This window comes from Cebidichthys violaceus, unplaced genomic scaffold (genome assembly GCF_023349555.1).
Source record: "Cebidichthys violaceus isolate CVI_PGR_0920_01 unplaced genomic scaffold, fCebVio1.0.p SCAF_162, whole genome shotgun sequence".
In the NCBI taxonomy this organism is placed as follows: domain Eukaryota; kingdom Metazoa; phylum Chordata; class Actinopteri; order Perciformes; family Stichaeidae; genus Cebidichthys; species Cebidichthys violaceus.
The window spans coordinates 1-27,500 of NW_027176332.1; the positions used below are offsets into that span (position 1 = coordinate 1).

The 27,500-nt window shown below is 44.1% G+C and overlaps 2 protein-coding genes across 2 annotated transcripts; both read right to left on the reverse strand.

Moving 5' to 3' along the window:
- Positions 1-6: 6 nt before the first annotated feature.
- On the reverse strand, positions 7-20,033 carry LOC137873368 (WAS/WASL-interacting protein family member 1-like). The gene is given in 12 exon segments (XM_068711567.1): positions 7-2,272; positions 2,484-2,597; positions 3,072-3,186; positions 3,189-3,301; positions 3,456-3,556; positions 3,639-4,317; positions 4,432-4,576; positions 4,578-4,603; positions 4,693-4,822; positions 4,959-5,057; positions 17,944-18,135; positions 20,019-20,033. Coding segments are annotated over 12 exon segments (2,118 nt in total). The 3' UTR covers positions 7-1,883.
- On the reverse strand, positions 19,863-22,177 carry ciao2b (cytosolic iron-sulfur assembly component 2B). The gene is made up of 5 exons (XM_068711566.1): positions 21,950-22,177; positions 20,922-20,999; positions 20,664-20,789; positions 20,497-20,542; positions 19,863-20,410 (listed from the first exon to the last, which is right to left on the reverse strand). Exons 1-5 carry the CDS (start codon positions 22,076-22,078, stop codon positions 20,307-20,309), a joined length of 483 nt encoding a protein of 160 aa, XP_068567667.1. The 5' UTR covers positions 22,079-22,177; the 3' UTR covers positions 19,863-20,306.
- Between the last annotated feature and the right edge of the window lie 5,323 nt (positions 22,178-27,500).

Sequence of the window (27,500 nt, forward strand, 5' to 3'; positions counted from 1 at the left end):
AGGCCATTCAAAGCCGTGCTGGGAAGCAAAAAAAACACATAATACTGCACAGAAACATAACTTAAAATAACAGTCCTTCCAAACCTCTTGATTAAATCTCTCTCTCACACACACACACACACACCACACACACACACACACACACACACACACACACACACACACACACCACACACACACACACACACACACACACACACACACGGTAAGTCAACGCAGCTTTTAGCGAAACAGCAAAAAAAAGAACAAATCACGCCCATTCCCACAAAAACATCTCAATCATCAACATCAAAATGTCCCGTCTCATGTAACAATCAAAGGAAAAGTACCGCTCAGTGGTTCTACACGGACGTAGACGCACACATACTGTGAAGGCACACGTGGCTTGGCAAATTAAAAAAAAACAAAAAAAAACACACAACCGCGCATCACCTGATGAGGTTGTGGCAAATTTTCACTTTGGTTGCGCGTCCGTCTTTGTGTCGACACTCTGCTAATACGGAGTATTCTACATGTTGTGGCTGTATGGCTTCATTTTACATCAGCAGAGGTGATCCAATCCACACACACACACACACACACACACACACACACACACACACACACATATAATTTAAGGCACAGAAGGCTAATTCCCTTAACTCTTTGAAGCAGCCTGAAGATACAATCCTGAATAGAAAATGCAAAAAGGCACGATGGGAAAAAAAAAAAAAAAAAAAAAAGAGACAAACTTGTCAAACACACTTGAGCAAGCGGAGTGGTTGCATTAGAAGCCCTGCAGTGGAACTGGCACGTGACAATATTATTGCCATCACATGTTTATTAACTCTGTCCGGGGGGGGGGGGGGGGGGGGGGGGGTCACACATGCTACATGCTACGAATGCTGGTTTTTGTTTGTCAAGTCAGAGTGTGTATTGTTGTATAAAAAACGGTGAAGCTGGTTGGTAAAATATAATATCTTAGCAAGCAAAATATGGAATAAATCAACCATAGGAAGCAAAAAGGTGAGAAGAAAAAAAAAGAAGAAAAAAAAAAAAAGGTTAGTTGACGGAAGTCAATGTGGATTAAAGGTTCATGAAAAATACCGTCTCACAGGAACCGGGTCAATAAAGTATCGTCCAGCAACAGCATGGTTGTAAAACAATTCTTTCAAAAGTGCCTAAAAAGGAGGTCCAACAGAACACAGAGTACCGGAGTATGAACAGGCTTTGGTCTTCGCCGCTACAGAGGCACATGATGCAAACTCCACATTCGATTTTTTTTTTTTTATTACTTGGTCAACCATACTTCAGGTCCATCTCACTCGTTGCGGTCCATCAGATGAAAGCACATCGGGCCTCATGCGAGAACATCTTTGCATTCTTATCGGGGCTTTCTCCCGCTGTGTAAACAAACCGGTCGTAAACATGAGGAACGCGGAGACGGAACGTGCATTCATGAGAGCTGTGAAGTAACACGAGCAACGCGCATTGACGACCATCTAAGGCCACACGTGTCCCGCCCAATATGTCCCGTATTGAAGTCCTGCTTTCAGAAGATCCATGAAGAAAAGTCTAGAACGTTTAACGGCGTCTGAAGCAGAACTCAAGAGAGAGAGAGCTGCTGCAGGCTGAATAACGAGTGCTGTTAATTCACCTGAGGGTCAATCTGTCAACTGGAATAAAGAGGAAACGTCTCACTAAAGCAAGGCCGTGGACGACCGCAACGGGGACTGGGTCAAATCATTTAAGATGTTTTTGTTGATACACAATAGCTTCAATTTTATATCGTTATGCTTTATGAATATATTTAGAATTATATTAGCCTATGATTCAAACTGAATAATGTCATGTGTGGGTTTTTACACTCAAAATTGCTTAAAAGTTAAGAAATATACAACTCGTTAGTGAAAAACTAAAGGCTTAAATAACAGCAGATGACTCCTACGACGGGTCTGGACCTCTCCTAAAATATATTCGTACCCAAGAGGAAATTCATACGGGATGGTTGGTGAAGAAGTTCTCCTAAATCTCTCGTAAGAGACACTTAAGAACGGATCAGTTCGTAGCAGCGGTTCTTGCATGAGGCCAAATAGAGTGCAACAGACAGACAGAGAGAGAGAGAGAGAGAGAGAGAGAGAGAGAGAGAGAGAGAGAGAGAGAGAGAGAGAGAGAGAGAGAGACACAGGGAGGGAAAGAGAGAAAGTAGTCCCAGGGGTTGTGTTTGCTGCCTCCTCTTCTTCACCTGGGTATTGGAGAAGAGGGGGAGCTCCTCTCTCCTTTTTACCAGAACCTGAAAAGAAGCAAAGACAACAGAGGAGATGTTATTATCTTCCACCAGGTGGCACTGTTTCACAGACCAGCCGTGTTTACCTCAGAGGGTACTAATCCACGCGTCTGGCTGTGTTAACTCATTTAAAGATCTGTATCTCTCTCTCTGTGTGTGTGTGTGTGTGTGTGTGTGTGTGTGTGTGTGTGTGTGTGTGTGTGTGTGTCGGACTGACCTCTGCCGTCCGTCTTGCCGATCTTGCTGGGGTAGGTCTTCTGGAAGGGCACGTAGGGCTCAGGTGGAGGAAGGTCCGACAACGGATGGAATGTGAAGCGACACTCCCACTCATCTGTTTAACAAAAAAAAAAGAAAAAAAAAAAGAAAAAAAAAGATGGAGGTCAGTGGGTTCGTCTCAATCACACCGACAAAACTCCCATGATACAGTATTCTTATTTCCTGTTTAGAAGCACTACACTACTGAGGAAATATGATTAAAAAGCGTCGCCTCTTTCATCCGCTGCCTTCATAACCCAAACCGTGGTTCAATGGGGTAAAAACAACACGAAGTTGGGCCAGTGGGTTCCTCTGCCACAGCTCAACACATCTGAACTCATGTGGTAAAAACAACACTGAGGGCAACGAATTTCTATTGCAGAAACTGGGAGAGAAAGACAGTCAATCCTCTACAAGGCATGGAGTTGATCGTCTGCCTGCAAAAGTTACCACTAGCAAACGTGGATTTATGAATTACATTGCGTACTCTCTCCCATTCCCCACAACGTCTTGTATGAATACTCGCAGAAACCTTGAGGGATTCCACTCACCTGTATCTGGTTGTGGTGAGAGTTTTGGAAGCCGTTATTCATGGGCGGCGGAGGAGGAAGAGGGGCTCCTCCGAGACCCTGCCGGTCCGGAGGGAGGGGAGGTCTACCGCCCGCGGGCCCCCGCGAGGGATCTCCGGGCCCGGTCGGCCGATGGGAGACGGAGCGGGCGACGGCCTCGCGTTGCCCCCGCCCACGCCGCGACCTGAGGGAGGAAGGGGAGGAAGAGGCCCTGCGGAGGAAGAAAATCAAAAAATTGACGCGTGAGCTGACGGGGGAAAAAAAAGTGATCCTGCATTCCCCTCCGATTTTACAGCTCGTCATTTTCATATGGTTTGTATACAGCAGTGAGCCGCTGCTCAATAAATCAATAAACGGCTGTTTACCAGAGCGTGTGGACGACTGGTTCCTTCCAAGAGACGGCGGCCTCTCGTTGGGTGGAGGAGGGAGAGATCCCATCCGACCGTGTGGCGGAGGTGGACCGTGGCTGGCAAAGGAGGAGGAACAGAATATTATACCGGACAATTTGGGAAAACAAATGGCGGAAACAGACAGAAGTTCACCAGTACCTGTTGAGTGACAGGTTCCTTTGGGGCAGACGAGGGGTGCTGTGGTCGTCCCCTCCGGCCGGGGTGGGCGGGAGAGGAGGGGGGCCCGGTCGGCCCGGCGGGAGAGGGGGCGCACCCCCACCGACCGAGGGACGGGAGGCGGGGGAGGAGGAGACCGAGGACGAGGGCTTGGAGTTGACGGAGGGAGGAGGAGGGGGCACATCGCGGGGCATCGACGGCCGATGACCTCCCACGGGTGGAGGTGGGGGTCGGTCGTCGGGAAGTGGAGGCCTCCCTCCGGGAGTGGGCGGTAAGGAAGGTCTGCTGCTGTTTGGGGGAGGAGGAGGAGGTGCAGAGAATCCTCCGTGCCTCCCTGGCGGGAGACTAGGAGGTGGAGGTCCAGAAGACGGGCTGGGCCTGGGTCCTCCAGGGAGCGACGGCGGAGGAAGCCCCCCACGAGGCTGGAAGCCCTGGTTGGGTCGAGGTGTGCTGGGTACGGGAGGAGGGGGGCCTCCTGGAGTGTCTTGTCTGGATGAGAAATTCGGCCGGCCCTTGGGGAGATCGGGGACGCTGCTACGCCCGCCAGCAGGGGCTCCTGGGAGTTTAGGTGGCCCAGCGGAGCCTCCGCCCCCACCGAAGGGGGTGGGTCCACAAGAGCGAGCTCCTGGGGGGAGCACGGGTCCTCGGCTGGGTCCCGAGTCTGGAGGAGACAGAAAGGCAAAATAAAATGAATGTCAGAGGCGTTTCTGTGTTGTTCATTGTTACTATTATCATCCAGAGTCATTTTTCTAATTCATATAATTGTTTTTTTTACCATTTTTACCGCTGTTTCCTGCAGACCTCAGTTTTGGCATCCCTCCTGCAAACAGACCTCCTAAGCCAGCAGGAGCCCCACCACCAAAACCTCCACCTCCGCCACCTCCGCCACCTCCGCCGCCACCACCACCGCCGCCGCCCCCCACCACCACCACCACCACCTTTAGGTTCTAAGGAGATAAACAAAAGATATTAAATTATGTTTTTTTAAGTGGATGAAAATAAATAAATGAAAAAGAAAGAAAAGCCGCTGACTTACTGTCCAGTAAAGGTCCGCTGCGGTCAACGGTTACAGTCTTCTTTAACTTGGCGCCTTTCCCGATGTCGGTAAGCAGAGCGGACCTTCCCTGCTGCTCCGAGCGGTTTAGATTTGGCTTCTCTGTGTTGGCCTGAAAACACGAACGCATACAGGGACTGTGTTAAATCAACTTAAATCTTCATTATACGAGTTATCCACAAGATGTCTCTGCTGAGCAGGGTCAAGAGGACAGCCGCTGGTCTGACTGGGCCGACAGAACGACTTACAGAGGCAAAGGTGGGAGGAGGGGGAGGGCCCGGTGGGGGGAGGAGGGGGGCGGCATCTTCCTTTCTCCACGTCACTCTGTGTTCACTGGACGCTGCACCCTGGAGGAAAGATCAAAACACAACTTTTATGAACCAGTCTCAGTGTAGTCCTGATCCTCTATCAGACCTCCATCAGTACAGAGACCATCAGAGAGAAGATGGTCTGTTTCTATACAGTTATTCTTAACGCTCGTCGTCGGAGCCACCGGGTCGGATTCTGGTGAAACCAGATGACGTCATGCAGGTTCACCAGAAACTCCTTCAGCTCAGACTCCAGTGGGGGGCCTCCAGCAGAGACCCAGTCCACCGTGGACAGACCCAGATCCGGCTTTACTGCAGCCTCGGACCTGCAGTCGGAGCTCCGGAGGGAGGAGGAGAGCTCAGCTCCCGGCAGCAGCAGCGTCTCCTCCTCCTCCTCCTCCTCCAGGAGCAGAGCTTCTCCTCTCTGGGAGCAAACACCGACACCACGCTGCTGGAGACCCAGGACGTGTTGCTGGACCGGCTGTAGAGAAGGGAGGCACGGGAGAACCAGAACCAGGACTGAGAGGGTCAGACTGTCAGACCCTGCTGCAGTAAAATGAGAGGTTTTCTAAAAAGGGACTCTGGTGATCGGAGACACTCGGAGTCCACAGAGACCGGCAAAAATCAACGCGAAATGAATGTTCCTTGTAGCAACTTTATATAAAATAGAGCAAACTGGAGACTGGAAACCATGAAACAGTTTCAGGGTGTCCCCACAAACCAAAGGTTAACGGTTATCTTTCCATCTACCACACACACACACACACACACACACACACACACACACACACACACACACACACACACACACACACACACACACACACACACACACACACACACACACACACACACACCCCAAGTGGTTCTCCTGCTGTCGAGTGTGAAACTGTATTTAGACAATGTCCCTAAATATGAGCGGTAGACCCTGTAACGTTTTATTGTGCTGAAGCGACTGAGAAAACCATGAACCTTTCTCTGTGTGAACAAAGTCAATACAGTTTGTCTACAGGAAGTAGCGGTCACCATAGTTAACATCACTTCCTTAAACGCGTCCTAGTGACATGTTTGAGAGTCGGTTGGCTGAATATAGATGTTTTGTGTTTATACATGTTGTTCGCTTGTTCAGCTCCCTCAGGTTTTACCCGTTCAACAAAAATAAAGCTCCCGTCAGAGCCAAGATGGCGAGGGGTTTAAAAAAAACAACCCTTGAGAAAATGTATAGGAGAGTGTCAAGAGTCCTCTGTTGGAATTGTGGTTCTGAAATTGATCATTTGTATGCGTCGATGGTCGGTCGTTGCTGAAAGAGGCAGAGCGTTCTTCAATTTCGATCATTTTTCAAGGAGGTATTCCGGGGATTTGAATCAATTTTAAATTCCCGCAACTATCCCAGGAAGTTCACGATACAGTGACTTCCTGGAGGGACCGACGGTACAGATACAGCAGACGTAGCCTGAACAGAAACGATTGAATATGTGACGAACAGCAATGTAGTCACTCCAAATCAGCTGATAATGAGCTCACAGGCAACATAAAACTTACAATAAATGATTCATCCGACAGGAACTTGCAAAGTTCCCTATAAATGTCCAGTTCAGGACAGATTCCCTTTTATTACCAACTATAACACAATGCATTGGTGTAATGTGCAGAGCAGGAGAGACGCCGTGTTGCTGTTCTGTGTCAATGCCCAGAAACACAAACTGCATTTAACACCCCCCCCCCCCCCCCCAAAAAAAACAATTATCTATTTACAAGTTGAACAGTCAGCTGAACTCCATTACTGACATGAGAAGTGTCAGATATAGCACTTCCCCATCTGAAGTGCCTGGTACACTAAAAAAAAACACAAGAATAACGAGTAGATATTTAGGTACTTCTCTAGCACCTATTTTAATAAAAGTTTTATTTTTTGCATGCATCATATAAATGTTTAGGCCAAATTCGTTGATATTTGTGATCAACCTAACACCGTCAATCGTCGTTCTCTCGGTCGGAAAGGACACGAGCGTCAACATCAGGCCGTTGTATCAGTTCTACAACTTAAAGCTGCTACGAGGAAAAACTGTGTGTTGATTCTGGCGGTCCCTGTGGACAAAAGCAGTAGTGTTTCTGATTGCCGGAAAAAAATCGTTTGGTCTAATTCTGCCAGGGTAGAAATAGCCGATCTTCTTGCTGGTAGTCTAGTTTACTTCTGTAGGTCATAAGGAGGCATCAGCGTTGTACTGAAATGGTTTCTCAACCAGTTAAATGTTCCTTGTAGTGAGAAGAACCAGCTGCACTAGGATCATAAAGGTTAGGTCGGGTTAAACGCCGTGAAACATGCATGAAGCGCATTACACACGTTTAAAATTCACACCGAAATCTGCCCGTTTCCCCTCACGCAGCTCGACCTCTCACTTCAAATTAAGTGTCTCACACACACACACACACACACACACACACACACACACACACACACACACACACACACACACACACACACACACACAACATGCTCTAGGGGCCTCTTACTTCCTGTATGCTGCTGACAAACAGGAAGTCACCACGCGGCTCCAGCACCGCAGCCATCCGGCTGCCAGGATGATGATACCTCTACATCTGAGCGCTGCATCATTTTTGACGTTCTCATCCACGCTCCCCATCGGCCGTCTGTTCTCTGCCGGCTCCACCCACTGAACTTTTGTCACCTTCAAACGGTCTCAACTGAAAACCGACGTTGACATTTTGTAAAATGATTACATTGAAAATATAACCGCATAGTTAGACGTCAGTTAGAATACGTGTAGGAAAACAGGGGCCAACTGTTGTAAAAGACCATTTCTTGCAAAGTAGTCAAGTTCAACCAACGTGCAAATTCATAGAGATATTCATCGTCCCCAGAGGATGAATCCTGATGATGGTGGTGATCCTTGTCTCTTTATCAGAGATGGTAAACATCAGCATGGTAGCATTCTATTTCCAGCATGTCATCATGATATAGAGATATATATATATAGATTGAGATATATATAGAGATAAAGATATATAGAGATATATATAGATAGAGTATATAGAGATATATATAGATAGAGATATATAGAGATATATATAGATAGAGATATATAGAGATATATATAGATAAAGATATATATAGATAGAGATATAGAGATATATATAGATAGAGATATATATAGATAGAGATATATAGAGATATATATAGAGATATATAGAGATATATATAGATAGAGATATATAGAGATATATATAGATAAAGATATATATAGATAGAGATATAGAGATATATTAGATAGAGATATATATAGATTGAGATATATATAGAGATAGAGATATATAGAGATATATATAGATAGAGATATATAGAGATATATATAGATAGAGATATATAGAGATATATATAGATAAAGATATATATAGATAGAGATATATAGAGATAGAGATAGATAGATATATATACACAAACAATATAAACACACTAAGCTAACCCTAATACAGAATGTCCTACATTATGATAATGATAATAATAATAATAATAATTCATGGCCCAGTTCAATAAGGTCTTTTTGAAGATAAGCCGTTTACATTCATCCTTAATAAGTCAATAATTTCCCCAATATGGGCCACGATGGAAGGAAGCCACAGGAAATAAGCTTCAACACTGAGTGAGGGCCAATAGACGGGACGGCGTGCACAGAATGCCTCGCTGTCAGAGCTGAAGCATGCTTTGCTCCGCATTGGAGGCTGGGAATGTGCATATTGTAATCAATTAAACATGTGCATACCATTCAGGGTATACGGTTGCATTTCTATTGATCGCTTGACGTTTGAGGGTGGAATTTCTCAGGAAACATAAGCAGCTCTATGCGGAGACAGAAACCATGCAAATATAACTAATAATGAGAATCACTGAGATACGATCCACCAATAACTGAGTCATACTTCAGTTAAAGATGAATGAATCAACCTTGGTTCAGTGAAGGTTTTTTTTTTTTGGCAGAAGAAGACAAACTTTAGCTGAACAGGAAAACGTCGCTCACAACAGAAAGGTCTGGCTGCTGGCAGATTGAAAGATTTAAAGCCAAATGCACATGTGCAACGTTTCCACTGCTTCCCACTGCGCTGACTGCTGCAGATGTTTCTGTTTGACCTTTCCTCCACCACTGAAAACCTCCGTGACCGGGAAACGCACCTCCATCACTTTGCGCCGGGGCTACTTACTTTAGTCGGAGCGGCTTTCACAGATTTTGCTCTCATGTAGCACATTAGACCCGTTTCCTGCAGCGGTGATGAAACGACAAGCGAAACAACTGCAGACCAGCAGAAGAGGTGCCTGTAATGGAAACCCCCCCCACCCCCGGCTTTGGTTTCGAGTGGCTGACAGTTTTTTTTACACTTCACAACTAGTCCAATGACTAGAAACTGCAAAACGGAGTCTATTTATGAACCGACCGTCAGTTTGGTGCAAGATGTGCCGATGAGACGGTAAGCAGCTCGCAGTGAATGCAAGAAAAACACATCAGCTTCCGCTGAAGGAAACGGGCCTGTATGTTGAAATTGAATACGCACGACTTCTCTATCTGGAGCGCGCACACATGCAGCCTAATAATAGCTTAGCATGCACAATGCCTCCTTTGACGGACAGAGAGAGAGAGAGAGAGAAACAACAGAGGGGGAGAAAAAGGGTGAGGATCCTTTGAAGTGACACCGTTAAGACACACACACACACACACACACACACACACACACACACACACACACACACATGTTTCAGTTTACAAACGGCCATAAAAAGGCGTCTTCATCCTGCCACTGAGCCTCCTCTTGCTCCTCCACCTCATTATGCTCCGTTCACACCGAGAGCGACAAAAAAACCCGGCTAACAGCGTTTTTTTGTTGCTTTTTTTTTTTTTTTTAAAGATGCAACAAGGTGAAACAAAAACATACGATTGGTCGACGCGCTGCCGCCTGATTGGAGCGCTGTGGAATGCTGAGACCAGCTCAGCTTCATCACTTGTAGCCTTGTTGTTGTGTCGCTTATAGTGTGAAAGTAACATTAGGGTTACTGCGCGCACACACACACACACACACACACACTATCTCAACATTGCAACACTGTTCTTTCCCAAGCAAAGCTGAATATGGCAAAAAACATGACAGACTATTTTTTCTCCATTATTTTACACTTTGGAGGCTATTTAAAGTAAAAAAAAAAAAAACTAATTTTAGTAGCTTTGTAAGTGATAACATAAATAACGTCCGTGTGTCTTTGTTGGCTTATTGGAGAAAAGGAAGACAGTAAATGTAAGTTGGTGTGTTCACATCTGCAAAATGCTCATTTTATGACAGAAGCCATGTCGACTTCAGCGGCTGCAGTGTTTCACTGACTCGTGGGCAAAGAGGAGATATCACGGTGAAGCCTTCTTCACTCCCAAAACCATCCTCCACCAGAGAACACCTGGCTTCAGAAAACACTGTCATAAAGTGATAACTTTAATTAACTACATTTAATTGTATTTTTAGCACTAAAACGAGATGCAGAAACGTGTTGGTGGTGGGTGGTGGCGGGTGGTGGGTGGTGTATCATTAAGTGGAAACCTCCCATCGCTTTTGACTCCACCCGAGCACTCCGACGGCTCAATATTCAACGTCAAGGCTCCTCCTCTGGAGAGCATCAAGAAAACGTTCACAGTGTTGCAAAGTTAAACATGAGAGCAGACTGTGAACATGAGGTTTGAGGGGGAAAAAGGGACATTTTTAGACATTTTGAATGAAGCCCAGGGTCGTAATAAATGTGTCGGCTGTGCAGGAACAGTGCTGAGTGGCTAAGCTAACATCCTGTGGTGTGTTCACGTGCACTTACACACGTACACACACACACACACACACACACACACACACACACACAGCAGCTGTATCGGCGGCTCTATTGCTGTTGTTTTAGACTTTGACTCAGCAGGTTGAACATTCTTCAAATAAAGAAATTAATGCTGAATACACTTTGTGACGGAAATGTTCACAGACGATCGACTTCTGTAGAAAAGCCCCGTGTGTTTGTCTTACTAACAAGGATTGTGTGTGTGTGTGTGTGTGTGTGTGTGTGTGTGTGTGTGTGTGTGTGTGTGTGTGTGTGTAACCAGATGTGACTTGAGTACGTTTAAATACGGACACAGTATTTCTTTGTTTTTATTGGATTTGTTGGATCGTTGTCTCCTGATGTTGTGCGCTTCCTGTTTTCATTATTCTTTGGTGTGTTTTTCTAAATGATCTATGTTCAGTTTTTTTGGCCTCTCCTGACACATTTCATATTCTGTCATGATCTGGATTTGTTGCATTCTCATGCGTGTGCAAAACAAAACACTATTCACGTCGACAACACATCTACCAGACACCTCTGATGTCTGGAGATGTCGGGTCACAACACACCTTCACATCGACATACAATGAATGACCCTCTCGTCTGCGTTTCTGCTCTTCCTGCTGAACTACCGGCTTTAGAACCACCGCCTGAAGACGGGCTTCATGAGAAAACCAGCAAGAGTACGCTAGACTTCAAAAATCAGAAGAACCGAAGAACCGAAGAACCCAGCTCAGTTCTGCAAACTATTTGCCAATGAAGCAGCATTAGCTCCAAAAGTCGCCATGTATAAAGCGAGAAAGTCGGCTAGTCGGCAACACGGACTCCCCCCCCAAAATGATCAATGTGAAGAACCAACATGAGTGCTGTAGGTGCTGAACGGGCAGAATACACACAGGTAAGCAGGTAGCCGTCCAATCATTGCATATTTGGACGAGTTAAATGATTGGACGGGCTTATTAAAGTCCTGCGACAGCCACAGAACAACATTTTTTTGTTTTATCGAGAAAAAAAAAAAATCTTTAGCAATTGCCGTCTAGACAAAAATATAAGAAAAAAAAATTGTTTTGAATGAAGATTACCAACTCTAACTTTAAGGACTGATGACATCACGTTGCCACAGTCCCACGTTCATGAAGAAGGAAACCCTGCTCAGTAGAAGCTCTGAGTAACAAGAACAAGCTCAAAATCTACCTTCTCCAGCGGGTTAGCGTTTAGAAATGATGTGTGCAAATGATTTATGATCAGCCTCACACACACACACACACACACACACACACACACACACACAGGAGACTAACTCTGTTTGTATTGAACAACACAGCGCTACACATCACTTCATCACACCGGCGTTTACAACAGGGAAGAAACTACGACATGGTGAAAACCTCCTCTCAGTGCGTCAGAAGAAAAAAAAAAAAATGAAAGATCACGACTTACTCAATCTGTGTCCATAGAAGAATCAGCAGCGTGTTCAGAAGCTCCTCAGTTCATTCCTCATCCAAACACAAAACGTGAAGAGCAGCCGCACAAACACACACACACACACTCACACTCTCACACACACACACACACACACACACACACACAACTGCAAACGGAGAAAAGCGGAAGATTAGCGGAGTCTAAAAATCAAACATTGAGCGCACCGAGTAGAACTTCTTGATTCCTCTTCCTCTAAACTTACATCTCACATTCTGAGAAGTCCCACTTCAACTTACACAAACCTTATATACACAGCGCACACACACACACACACACACACACACTTCCTCTTTTTCAGTTCCCCACCTGGGGGAGGGTGACTGAAACACGGTTTTAATAAACTGGGGAAATAACTAATCCACCACATCCAGAGAGAGCATTCATCCACAGAGAAATATTTACATCTATTTTATTGATTAATGCATAAAATCAAACGCAGAAACTGGTTGCAAACTTCTATTTTTATGCTCAAAAGGAAAGGAGAGGAGAGCCCTTAGTGAGCAGAGGTGTGACTGTTCACTCATTTGTGTTTCAGCAGGAGAAACGGTGGCCAGTTGAAAACATCACACGACCACAAAGAAGAAGTAAAAGACGAGGAGGGTCAAATGAGGAGACAAGACAAGGCAGGAAATGAGGAGAGATCAGAGGGAATTCAGACAGAAATCACAGAAGCAGATGAGCGTATGCTGCCGTTGACGTTCCGTTTCATGCACTTCTCAATAAATTCCATTGACTCCTATTCAAATTTGTCATCTACTTGGATTCAATTATCCTCAAAATGCATTCTGAACTATATTCATAAAGGCCTTCACACATCACATGACAAAGAAAACCAAAAACCTAAAAAGTAAAGTCATCCCGTACTGTTGGAAAAATGAAGAGCAGCTTCTGTCTGACTGAGCGTGAATGGATCCCGGACGAAGAGGGTTAGCATAGCTCCGCAGCAGCCACTTCCTGTGCTCTCGGTGTCACACTTCCTGCCTCGCAGCGCACAGTCAGCGGCGGCCTGCCAGCCCCACCAGCGGCCGCGCTTCAATACTCTCTCTCTCTCATCTCCTCTTTCCAGCCAACTGGAGCTGCTTCTTAAAAGAGGCACCTTGGCTTCCTCCCCTCCACTCAGCTGTTTTTCTTTACCAGGCTCCAGTGAGGAGGAGGAGGAGGAGGAGGAGGAGGAGAGGGGGGAACATACAGTTAAACATACAAAAACAGGCCAGTGTTCAACACAGAGGCCACTGCAGTAAGCTACTACATCAAGAAGAAGAAGAAGAAGAAGAAGAAGAAGAAATGCTCATACCTAGCCATGACATAAAACAAAAGTGCAACAGGAACTTTGTGAGTCTCCATACATTAAGCTAAGAGCCTCTTCAGTGTTTGCAGGTGGAACTGATACTAGTGAAATGATGAGAATGAAACAAACGTAACTCCCCCCCCCCCCTTATAGTTGATTCCTCAGAAATCTGGATCATTTTTCCAAATCACTGATGATGAAAAAGAGGTTTTTTTTTTTTTTTGCATTTCGGCGAAATTGGTCTTTTATCCAAATAAAGCTTCATTGACAGCCCAATCGTCAAACCTTTGGATTTTCTTCTTACCGTGTCTAATTCTGTTGGCTGGACAAATATACGGAAACGCCATAAGTGACCAAACACGCCATGCAGTTATTAGTGTGTTCAGCGTCTGAGAGTATTTTCTCCTTTCTGCTGTGATGCAGTTCTTTTTTGGGTGCGATGCCCGAGATGCCCTTACCACGTTACACCATGAATCAGCAAATCCGGCTGCAATCACACTAAATGAATCGATAAGTCAGCTTTTTAAAAGGAACAGTTCGATATTTTGGGAAATCTCCCACCGTCACTGTCTGGCAGAGAGATTAGATGAGAAGATCAAGATAACTCACAACTTCATGCTTTGGGTCTGTGTGGGATAAAAACAAACGAGATATGACGTGTTCGTTCGGATTTTGTTCCATTTTGACGGGAACCAGGCTAGCTTCCCCCTCCCCCCGTTTCCAGTCTTTGTGCTAAGCTACGCTAACAGTCTGCTGGCTTGACGTTCATATTTAACCGACATATCTTCTCATCTAACTCTCCACCAGAAAGCACAGATGAATTTCATTTCCAAAAAACAAAAACAATAAATAGACGGAGAATTCCTCTCAAGCATCACTTATGACCCACTAGAAGAAGTGCGTGTCGGCCATGTGTCTGGATTTTCTTCCTTTTGCTTTGTTCGGCACGTTTCGTTGGGCGTCGACCTCAACCAGGTGACGGATCGTAAGCGCGCATCCAAGAGGAAGCTACGAAAAAATGGCGAACTTGTATTTCCAGGTAAAAAAAAAAAAAAAAAAAGGGTCCGAAAAATGTCGAGGCATCGGTTGCAAAACACTGAAACACGTAATGTCTGTGACAAGGGTACAAATATCAAGCGTCACTGCATCTCAGGTCTCAGGCTACGGCCTCGGCATTGCAACAGGAGCCCAGTTGTGTCTCAATATTTTTCTAGATTTCCTCTTTGCCGTCACCCATTGACATCAGCAGCCGTGTCTCAATCCATGGAGCAATAGAAGACCGAAATGTGCCAAACAGTCCTTGGACTCATTGGCCTGAACAACTGAGACCAGAAGATTGATATGCCCCCCCCACCCCCTCCCCCTTCCATCCTGTCACCATGTCACACAGTCACATGAACATTAGTGCAGCTCGCCTGCAGGCTAGTCAGTCACTTAGGACGCTTTGTGATCACACATCACACCACACATGACTCACGTACCGGAGGCCGAGCAGAGCCGCCGCAAAATGTCCCTTCGAGCGCGTCGGCCGTGTGCGACGAGCGACTCTGAGACGTTCAATTCAAATGCAGAGACGCCACAGGGTCCCCCCCCCCCCCCCTCCCTCCCTCCCCTCCCTGGCCGTGTACCTGCAGCTCCTTCACCTGTGGAGTCACCAGACTGTGACATTTTGTGACAGCAGACATTTGCGCTTAAAAAACCGACGGCTGTCGACGTCTTTGACCCGTTGCACTCGCGACACACGATGAGGAGCAAAGGTCATGAGTTTCTGCGTCGGATTGGACGGAGAAATGCTGAGGGGGGGGGGGGGGGGGGGTCGCATGCTTCACGCAGGAAACGGTGTTGCATTACGTTTCTACTACGACCCACATGCCGTCCTCTCGACTGGAAAGACACACACAAAGGTGACGCAATTATTCCGGTATCACGGTCTCCGAATGCATCGTAGGAAGCGATGAGGCGCTTCGGTAGAATTCCATTCGAGACGTGGAGGAGATCCACCTCACTTTAAAAACCAGCGCAGCTCTTTAGGAATGCCAAGAACTCACGAGCTGCAACAAACTAAAACTAGTTCAGTGACAAAGCGCATGAACGAAAACACAACCTGAGGCAAGAAGAAAGCAGGTTGAACGACGAACAAAACCTAAAAACCCTTTTATATTTTTATGAAACCGTAACATAAACCGCTCCAAGATGGAACAGCATCTGCACAGCTGAGTCCCAAATATAAAGTCCATGCATAGATGTGTTATTGTTGGGAGGGAGTTTTTGTCGATTTTTAGGGTTGCCAGGTTGTAAAATGAACGTGTCAAAAATAGGGACAGCAAACAGCGAAACACGCCACCCCAAAAATAAATGTGCATTTCAAAAATATCTGTCGCATTAGCGATGTTTAAAATTCAGCCGTCTCAGCAGAACTGGACGTCATCTAGAGACGGCGGACTCGCTGATCGCCGGGACCCACAATGCAACACTGCCAATAGATCTGTGGTGGGAATCTGCACAAAAAAAAAAAAAAAAAAAAAAAAAAAAAAGGTCCAGAACACCAACATTTGACAAAAGGGAACAGAACGGATGAACCAGTTGACTTGGCTGGATTCATTTCTGAAATTCCACACTAAGTCTATGGAAGAAGAGCCCAAGGTCTGTAATGAACTCTGAACAAAGAGGTCCAGCATGCCGAGCGTGTCGACGCGCACAATAAGACCGTCAGTCACACCAGTGCATGCTTTGGTTCTCGAGCTGCGAGCAGCGATTGGTTTCATCGTCCATCGGTTTCTCGGTTAATCGTTTGGTCTGTAAAATGATTCTCAAGATGGCTTCTTCAAATGTCACAACTCAATATCTACCGTCAGAGGAAACTAGAAAATATTCACATTCAAGAAGCTGAAATTAGAAAAGTAAATAGTCGACAACTAATCGATTCTTTATCATTCCCAAATCAAACTGTAATAAAAGTTAACAAAATTAATAATAAAAGTTTATGTATGTGTGAAGTTTCATCTGATGTGATGCATGAACAATAGTGTTTGGCACAAGCTACATTATTTATGAGATTTTGCTCGTTTGCCACATTGTGACGTACAGGATATCGCTCTCAGAGAGACTATTCTTATGGATCTAAAGATTCTCAACCAGACCAGCATCTCCCTCACAGACACAGAGAACATTCTGCTACAGGACAACTCTTCAAAACAAGTCAGACGTGTGCACAGCGTCCAGAACGTCTCTCCGGTCAAAACAGAGCGAGCGGGCCTCAGCTTCATTGCTCTGATGCCCGTCCAGATTTAGTATCGTGCGTTAACTCACGGCTCCTCCACTCAAAGCGAGCGCTCCTCTATGAACTCAAGTGTTTACAGGAGCGAGCTCGGCCTTGGAGAACGTGTCTATGCAGGTGCATGGAGGTGAGCGCTTGCAGCCAAGTGGCTTTCTGTCAAACGGGCTGAGAACAAAACACACAGAACACAGAAACTAAATTCCTTCTGACTCCATGACACCTAATGATGTGAAGGAGAAGTCCAAATAGAGTCAAAAGTGTGTGTGTGTGTGTGTGTGTGTGTGTGTGTGTGTGTGTCTCCCTACAAAGCTCTTTGAAAAGAAAAACACCAAAATATGTGAAAACACTGCAGTCCTCTCTCTGTCTGTCTGTCTGTCTGTCTGTCTGTCTGTCTGTCTGTCTGTCTGTGTGTGTGTGTCTCTCTCTCTCTCTCTCTCTCTCTCTCTCTCTCTCTCTCTCTCTGCAGACACACACATGCCTTATGTTCATCTGGACTACATGTGACAAGCTGCAGCCTCACACTCTCTCTCACACACACACACACACACACACACACACACACACACACACACACACACACACACGAGGCTGCTTTTATGAAAACACAGGGACTTTTTTTAAAACAGGAAAACAGTTAATACCAGACTCACATTGGCCATCATTTGAGGGAGGAAGAAAAAAAAGGACAAACTGTGGCTTGTTGCCAAAAAAACCCAAAAAAACAAAAACCCTTCCAGAGCCCCGTACCAGTATGCAAGACGTTAGCAGCCGAATAACAGCTTCTTTAAGACGGTTAGTCTTCACTCATCAGCCGTCACTGCTGGAGCAACTCACAAGCTGCTCTCTGCAAGATGACAACTTCTCTTTTTCTTTTTTCTTTTTTTTGTTGGCTTGTAAACCCGAACTCGGGTCTCACGGTTTCCGCTTCACTATTAAAGCTATTTTTTTTCCACACACACACACGCGCACATGAACGCAAAACTGTTTTGCGAAACAGAAAAATAACGTTTGCTCAACGTACCTGTGTCAGAATGAAACGCTGAGCACGGGCTAACACTCTTCCATCGACCGTCAATGTGCTGCGGTTGGTGTTGAGGAGGTCTGTTGCAGCCAATCCCGAAGTCTGCAGAAGAGGACTGGCAGCCAGGCGGGCAAGGCCAGCTAAACGGGCTCCACCCAGAGCCGTATGTAGACGGGGTTGCGTAGAGACTCTCTAGCGGAACACCGTGTGAGGAAATAAGCTAACTTTCAGCAATAACACTGGGCAATAAGAGGAAATAAGACCATTAATAACACAAAGCTCACTGACACACCTTTCGTATAACAGAAAACCTGAAAGCCACCTCCTATTTCAGATAATAAACAATAAAAAAGTACATATTTTTGTAGGTAAAGTACACATGCATATCCTATATTTTGTGTTTGTCCGTCAGGAGGCTACATTACACATGTAAGAGTTTAACTCGGGTGCTGTCCTGAGCCGGCTTCTTGTTCCTCGTCACCCTGTGAGAGAAGTGTTGTTGGTTGACTTAACCCCGTTTATACACGGCTCTGGATGGGGCTCATGCAGCTGTGCCGGCTGGGTCTCTTATCCAGGGTTTTAGCAGTGATGCAATGTTTCCAGATGTGGAGCTAGAGGGGAAAAAAAATAACATATCTACAGGCTATTAGTTGAGCCTAAGAAACAACAAGTATTTACCCACTACTTACGTAGTCTTATAAGCTCTGTTTGAGTACTGCTTTATTCTTAAATGTGATTTTAAAGTAGAACTTATATTAGGTTTAATGGATTTTATGGCAGTGCCTGCCAACAATCACTCACAGAGTGGCACCAAATACCTCTCTGAGTCAAGATTAAAAGTGGGATTACACAACCATCTTTGTATTTTATTTCCTACGATAAAGGCGACACAATAAATGTATGAGAGTGTGTTCACTGTGAGCTTATCATACTATTAAAATCATATTTATTTGATTTACAATAAGTGAATTTTAACCCCAATATGGGGAACCTGTTCCTAATATTTATTAAAGGCGACATGTTTATCAAATAGAGATTTGAAGCAGTACAACGTGTCTTGTTTGTGTGAGCTGGTTGAGTAAGACTTGAAGCATAGCTGCTCAGTGAGTTCAGTGAGGTGGGAGTGGGTGGACGAGCATGTTGGACGAGTCTGTCCTTCAGATCTGAGGGAATCTGGCACAACGAGCCGCAGCGCAGAGACTCCTCGTCCTCAGCCTCCTGCTCTGGGTTTGCAGGAGAAGAATGAGGACGCCTCCTGCTGGAGGAGCGTGGACATGAACCTAAGACGCTGTGTTGTGTGGATAGTTCAGGACGGTCAACGCTGCTGTTGAACTAAACCGCTTGATTAAAACGATGTTTGATATTTCACAACACTCACAGCACCACCACGACACAGGCCTCAATAACAAACAGACGGTTAAACCAAGCCCTCTCTGACAGGACGTACTGCCGTATTGAATCATCATAATTAATATCATCATTAATACATATTCTATTGAACTGCATTACATTGAACTTTCTACAACAAATTAAATTGGATTTCCTTAAAAACAGCTCTTGGACTGCATATAGATAACTACGTTTTTATTTTATTTTAATATTACAAAAATGAATGTGTATATATGTGTATGTATATACACATATATACACATACATATAAAAAACACAAAATATGTATATATTACAAAAAGATATACTGTACATAGAAAAATAAAATATATATATATATAAAAAAATATATATACTGTATATAAATAATATATATATATAAATATATACTGTATATAATATATATATATATAAATATATACTGTATATAAAAATATATATATAAATATATATATATATATAAAATTATAATAATATAGGCCTACCTTTGTATCACCAAAGAAAAAATAGAAGAAAAAAAAACTAGAAAGTATCATTATTGTATTTTATTTTCCATTTTCAATAAAATGTCAAAAGCATCAATAATATATACAGGTGGGGATTGTTGCCACAAAAGTCCCAATATTATTCCAATGTGTTAGAATACAGATTTATTAACATAAAACAGGGATTATGAACGACCTGACAGGCAGCTTCTTCATTTTAAATTCCCAGATGGAAGTCAAACGTAACTGCTTCCTCCAAACTATTCTGCATGATGATTCATAACTTCTATTACTCTCTTTAGATGATGGTTTCGCTGCATCAGTGTCCACCAGTCCCAGCTGTTCACACCTGGATTGGTGATGGGGGGGGGGGGGGGGGGGGGCCGGATAGAGAGCTTGGCCGACACATCTCAGCCGACAAAAACAAGCGTCAAACACGATTGGCTGATCGGTGGCTGATAGCAGAAGTCGACAAAGCCGATTGGCCGCTCAGATGCTCCTGGTGGGGGTCAGGCACTGGTTGACCACCTCCAGCAGCGACGAGTTCTCCAGAGCCGCTGCAACTCTCTCTTTGTCCGCCAGCTGTTTGTTCACTGCACAACATAAACACCATGTTAGAAAAAAGGTGCTACGACCAGTGGATCATGCACCATGACCGGTGTCTCTGCATCATATTTACCGGCTTCCTCTGAGGCGTGAGTCCCGGGAGTGATGTGGACGTCAATCTGAGAAGAAACAGAAAAAACTCAAAACACTAACACCACCAATCCCACATTCTGTGTTCTGTATATTAAGTAACTAAATGTGCATCAACGCGCGCACACACACACACACACACACACGTACTTTGAACCTGTCTGGCAGGGAGCGGAGCAGCTTGACTTTGATTGACAGACCAATGAGTGTTGCCATGCTGCAGTGGGGGATTGTAGGCGTGAACTCGATGCCCACGATGCTCTCTGCGTCACTGACCTGAGGAAAGAGACCAATGAAGTTCAGGGCTGTTTTAACTTGGTCTCCACTTAATTAGAATATTGGTAAATCAATTACAGAACCACCCCCCCCACCCCCCCCCAAACACAACACGCGATGAAAGGTTTGTACCTTGACCCGGACCTGCTCCACCACATTGAGCTCCTCCAGAGACAGAGGATGCTCCGGGTCGTTGATGGATCGGATCAGATGTGACGTTAGTTAAAGAGTTTAAGACAGTGAAAACAACACAACCTCTGCACTCTGATGGAGTCAGCATGTAATTATCATGTATGTATTATGGGTGACATTAATACTATCACAATGCTTTGTTTGTAAAAACAACTGTAACTGTATCATTACTGTAAATAACCTAAAAGCACAAAGTAATTAAGAGCAAAATGTAATTAAGAAATGTTTGTCACTCTTTTGATTGAATTATGTAATTATATTTGTTTTAGCATTGATCCCAACACTGTCTGAATATTTGTGTATCTGTAGTAAACGTGTAAGTACTTCTTCCACCAGTTACAGTACTTTGTAAGGTAACTTATATATTTAATAACATATATATTATTATATTATATTTATATTATATATATATATATATATGATTACATTTATATTATAATTATATTATTACATTTATATTATTATTATTATTATAATCATCATATACTGTATATATCATAACATTATTATTAGTATATTATTATAATCATAAATTGTATATATATATATATACTGTATATATTATTATATTTATTATTATTACATTTATATTATTATTATAAACATATACTGTATATATTATTCTAACATTATTATTTATATTATTCTTATATTTATATTATCATTAGTATATTATTATTATATTTATATTATTACATTTATTTTAGTATATTATTATTATTATTATCATAAACTGAATATATAATGTATATATTATTATATTCATATTATTATCTTATTATTATTATATATGTAAATAATATAAACGTATAATATTCCAGGTTATGCAACAGCTAACGTTAGTAGCCAATGTATATAAAATTAAATTGAAAAGAAGGTTAACAAGCACACACGCGCTATCTGTCAGGTGTGACACCGGTGTGACGTCATGTAGCATTGCTAACGGTAGCTTAAGTTAAAAGCAGGATATCGAATATTTCCCTCTCGTCGATGGGGTCATGGACGTCCTCGTCCTCGTCGTTCGACGTCAGCAGCCTGTCACCGGACCGCTGGAACACCACCGGGTTCGCGTTCTCCAGTTGGGTCCCTCCAGACATTCTGAGACGTTGACTTAGTCCACGTTAAACCTCTTCGATGAGAACCAGTTCCTCATCTGCACAACACACAAGTAAACGTTAGCTAGCGCAAGTGTTTGCTGAAACGACGGAAAGCGATAGAGTCCAATAAGCGCGCGAGAGAGAAAGTCTTAAAGGGACAGTGCAACCATCACGTCCCTCCTCGAAATATGTGCCATGCGCAGTAATGGAAGAAGTACCTTCACCTAACAGTACAGAGGTATTATAGGCACAATGTACTTCAAGAAAAAGATATACATTGTATATCTTTGTATGTAACTAGTAACTATAGGTGTCAAATATATATAGTGCAGTAAAAAGTTTCCCTCTGAAATGTAGTGTGGTAAAAGTAGAAAGTCAGTAGAAATGTAAATAGTATAGTGAAGTAGAGGTTCATCTTTTAATACTGTCCGTGTGTCAAAGTGTCCTAGAGCGAAACACCTTTTTATTTGGTTCAGTTGTGATGTCTTGTCTCTAGAATGCTTGAATGTGTGTGGGGGGTGAAATGTCCCGCACACGGGAGAAGTTTGCCTTCAGGGCTTACTGCCAGTCAGGATATTTATTTCCTCCCAAAACATGATTGAGATTTCTGCAAACGTCTCCCTTTTTCAAACGTCCCTCATCTGGCTGGTTTGTGACTTCCCGTCTGTCCTGCAGATGGCAGAAGCTGCCCATTTTACCCCTCGGCAGCAAGACGCTGCCTTAAAGACCGTCTATAGCCTGCAATATAAACACAACATTCGGATAAAGGCCAAAACAGCTCCCAGAAGCCAGAGGTTCAAAATGATCTATTAGCAGGTAAAGGCCACACCGCTGTGATTAATTTAGCTACCTAAATATCATGGCACTTTGTGATTAAAAATGTTTTTTTTTATTTTTAAAAGAGATCAAGAACTTATAACTCTAGTTTAATGCTGGCAAACAGAAAATGACGACTTACTGTGTGAGTCATTCAATGGTTTGTTTAGTGTTGTGTGCAAAAGCCACAATCAAATATGAACTGGAAAATGGGGGAAAACACTCAAACTAAATTATAAACATACATAGGATGTTTTTGGTGTAAACAGCTGTGATGTAATTGTCAAACATGCTCAAACTGTACGGTCTAATACAAAAGTACGTGTCCATTAAGATCAGAATATGAACAGAAAGCACAGCTGTCACGTTTCCTTTTTTTTTTTTTTTTCAGAGATTGATCTAAAGAAATTACCTTTTGCCAAGAAAAATATGACATTCTTATACATCCTGCACATGTGTACGATCACCACCGTGTGGATTTTATCAAGACAGAATCTTAATGAGCCGCTGAAGTCGGTTTTAAATGCAGGAGACGGGTCGATATGAGAAATTCAATCTCAACACGTTCACCTTTTGAAAAAAAAAAGTGTGCATGCCGTATAATGAGGCTGCATATGGCTGCTGAGGCCTACATGACACTTTGTAATATAAATGTCACGCAGAAGGGCAGCAGCGGAGGAAAAGGGCAAAACATTTTCCTAATTGCTGTAATTTGGACACGCAACCTTGAGATTCGCAAATCCCCACCTTTTAGATGGCGAAATTATTTTCTGAAAGATAGCGTCCAAGAAATAAGTACGGTGGCCCTGAGGGTCAAAACGCGCCCAGCGTTTGGAGCCCCATGCCTCCTGTGGGGGCTTGAGGTGTCGAGTCAACGCTGGAGTCAGTTTGGAGTCACACAAGTGCAGAAATGGATTTCATAAAAACACAAAAATTGCAGAAAACAATCCTTGCTTCCTTCTTCCATTATTTCCCAAAATATCCGAACAAGATACGAGTGAAAACAGGAAATGGCAAAACAATTCGCCCTCATTCAAAGATGCCAGAGACGACATACGAACATGACATCTTGAATACAGAGAAAGAATTAGCTTCCGGCTAATGATAACACATACAAAAAAAAAAAAGAAGATTTTCTTTGATTTTCTTCCATCTCCCTGTTGGGCATATTCGCAACATATCGAATGCCGCTCATCCGCTTTCAACATGGCGACGGCGAGCCGGCCTCCGCAGCTCAAATCATCTTCCAACACGAGAGCCCTCCGCTGCCTTCCTGACCCCACGACTCCTGCCCCATGGGGCATTTATAATCTGGAGTTAACGTATCCATAAAACATTTATATTTGCACTCTTCCCGCTTTGTTTTGCAACTGCTGCACGGCAATTTCCCCCAGGTATAAATAAAGTTTTATTTTGTCTTATATTCCGGACCTGCAGAGGCAGCGAGCAGAAGAGGTACCTCTGTTTGGAGCAGATTGCCGTCTCCAACGCTTCCAACGTACCAACACGTCGTCCCGTTGCCTCCAGCTGTCCCCGCTCACCATCGAGGCCTTTTTGGACTCTTTGGCCCAAGTTTGCTTCGGTCTGTGCTGACGACCAATGATTTTGTCAATCACAGCTCTGCGACGCACAGAGTAGCAAACCTCCGGTTCTGCCGATTTAAGCCAATCCTGAAGTGCCTTAAAACTGCATTCTCTCTACTGACCAGCAGGGGGGGCGACTCCTGGTGAGAGTTGGTCGTTAATAGGAAACGGTAACCTGCTAGAGGTAAGTCCAGGTAAAGCTTGTGCCAACATTAGGCCATGCCAACTGGCAAGACATGAGACATTTTACGTCTTTTAAAGGTATACATTTGTAATCGCGTCTTCATCATTCTTTCAGACAAAGCACAGACACGTCTACTGTCTTTCACGTGATGTTTTTAGTGATGCGAGTTTTGACGGGACTCGGCGGCGGGACGTGGTTTCCTCCCCGAGACGAGCGTTAATGAATAAAGCCTTCATACGTTTCATATTAATGTGGACGTTCAGAAAAGTGCGGAACAAATAAGAAGAGACAGCAGAGGAGGACTTCCTTTTACAAAACAGATTAGCCAAAGAAGAAACCACAGCACCGTTAAACTGCTAAACTTGAAGGTACCGTGTTGAGGTTTGTTTCACAAGATAATCTCACTTATGGACTAATGCCGGTAAATTATGATCTAGTTTCACTTGGACCAGCCTCAGGCACGTTTTCTGAAAAGATCAGTCGAATGATCATTTATTACCATCGTCCCAATTTGTAAGCGTATATATCTCCATCATTTACTCGTTTATCTTCCAAAGATAAAACGCCGCTACATAACTCATGTTCTGTCTTTAGGGATGAGAGGTTCAATGGGACTCTGCAGGGGGGGGGATGTTTATTTCCCCCTGAGTGAGTGTTAATTAATAACGCCGTTATTAATGGAGCAGGGAGACACCAAGCTGATCTCATGGGAATGGCGTATACAGAGCACTCATTTTGGGGCTTTTTGCATGTAATTTGACAGCGTGCCGTTAGGCAACGAGACCACTGAGTTAGTTGTTTTTTTTACGCTGCAACACAAAGCTGACAGACATCAAAACGGACAGTTTGAAAATCTCTGCTTGCTCCGCCTCCTTCAGGCCCGACTCTTACAGGCAGCCTCCTTCTTCACAGAGCATCGTCACCAAGCTCCACACTCACCACCGCGAGGGACTCGAATGCAGCTCTTCCAGCTAATTGGTGTCTCTTTCCTCACAGCTTCACTCACTTTATTTAATGACAGTGGCATAGACTCTGCCCCCCCCCCCCCCCAGCTATCTCCATGTATCAGTGTTTTCTGGCTATTTGTTGGTTTCTGAAATGAGCCTTCACAAAGCGGTGAGCGACATGGTAGCTCCCTGATAGCAACATGTAATACTTTATTGCCACAGATCTCTGCTCTCCACAGTGGCAACATCATCCATCAATCACACACACACACACACACACACACACACACACACACACACACACACACACACACACGCACACACACACACACACACACACACACGGAGATCACTCAGTGTTCTTTCTCTCATGCTGTTGTCGACTATCACTTCATCATGCATTGAAGATTTCCTCATCATTCCAGTGTCAGATTTGGATTTCATGCCTTCGGTGCATAAACAACACAAACAATATAATTGCACTTTAACAATGCGCAACACAAAGTGAATCATATTTAGTGGTGGAAGAAGATCATTTGCGTAAATGAACGAAGCAATTCCACACAATAAATATACTCAATTACCAGTAAAAGCCTTTACAAAATAAAGGTAAAAGTACTGACAGTATTAACAGTGAAATGCGTCGGAAGTATTAGAACTTAAAGCACACATAGGGCAGAATGGTTTCTTTCAAAGTCTCTAATTATAACTTCATATATATCATCTTTCTCAATCCGTTAAAGCTACTAATAAGGAACTTTCATTTTGTCTTGATTCTGGCGGTCCCTGTGGACAAAGGCGGTAGTGTTTCCGATCACCAGACTCCCTTTTTTGAAAACTTCTTATTTTACTGCAGCAGGGTCTGACAGTCTGACCCTCTCAGTCCTGGTTCTGGTTCTCCCGTGCCTGCCTTCCCTCCAGCGGGTCCAGCAATACGTCCTGGGTCTCCAGCAGCGTGGTGTCGGTGTTGGCTCCCAGAGAGGAGAAGCTCTGCTCCTGGAGGAGGAGGAGACGCTGCTGCAGTTCTGCGAGAGCTGCAGGGAAGCCGGATCTGGGTCTGTCCACGGTGGACCGGGTCTCTGCTGGAGGATCTGGGTCTGTCCACGGTGGACCGGGTCTCTGCTGGAGGCCCCGCTGGAGTCTGAGCTGAAGGAGTTTCTGGTGAACCTGCATGACGTCATCTGATTTCACCAGAATCCGACCCGGTGGCTCCAACGACGAGCATTAAGAATAATATATAGAAATAGACCATCTTCTCTCTGATGGTCTTTTTTTTGTACTAATGTAGGTCATATAGAGGCATCAGTGTTAAATTAAGACTGTTTCGTAACCAGTAAAATAATGAATTCAGTCATTTCAATTAGTTGCTGAAATGTTATCAACACCATTTTTATCAGGGCAAAAGAGTCAAATATTCAGTTTCCAGCTTTTGAAATGTGAGGATCCGACGATCCGCGGGGAATTTAAAGAAGCTCACCGATATAAGATACGCTCGACATAGAAATTAAGTTCTGAAGAGAGAACGAAAGCTTGTCTGTGCGGTCTGTCCGGCCGAGTCCAGAATCTATAATGGCTCATTAAATTCTCAACGCAATCTGCAGAGCTCAGTCGCGTCGCAGTTTTGAAGTTTGGTGTGGGCTGAACCCTCGGAGGTCATATTTTCCAGACATCACCGTTTGAGTTAATGCCCAAAATCCACGCTGGCGAGAACAGAGGAGGAGTTCTCTTTTTTTATTTAATTTTTTCTGTGTGAAACATTTCAGATGTTGGAGAGACAGACGGATGCTTTGACATTCCCACCAGTTGCTTTGCTCCCTTGTGTTTTCCCACGGCTGATCGCAACAATATTTTTGGCTATTCTTGCGTGTGGGTTCTTGCGCTTCTTATTCTTT

What these genes read in the sequence shown, in the direction of transcription:
- ciao2b (XM_068711566.1), bottom strand. Translation starts at nt 22,078, where the DNA reads ATGTCTGGAGGGACCCAACTGGAGAACGCGAACCCGGTGGTGTTCCAG. An exon ending in ACGAGAGGGAAATATTCGAT is followed by an intron (nt 21,000 to 21,949) that starts ATCCTGCTTTTA and finishes CTAACGTCACAT; the next exon opens with CTGATCCGATCCATCAACGA. An exon ending in TCACGCCTCAGAGGAAGCCG is followed by an intron (nt 20,411 to 20,496) that starts GTAAATATGATG and finishes TATGTTGTGCAG; the next exon opens with TGAACAAACAGCTGGCGGAC.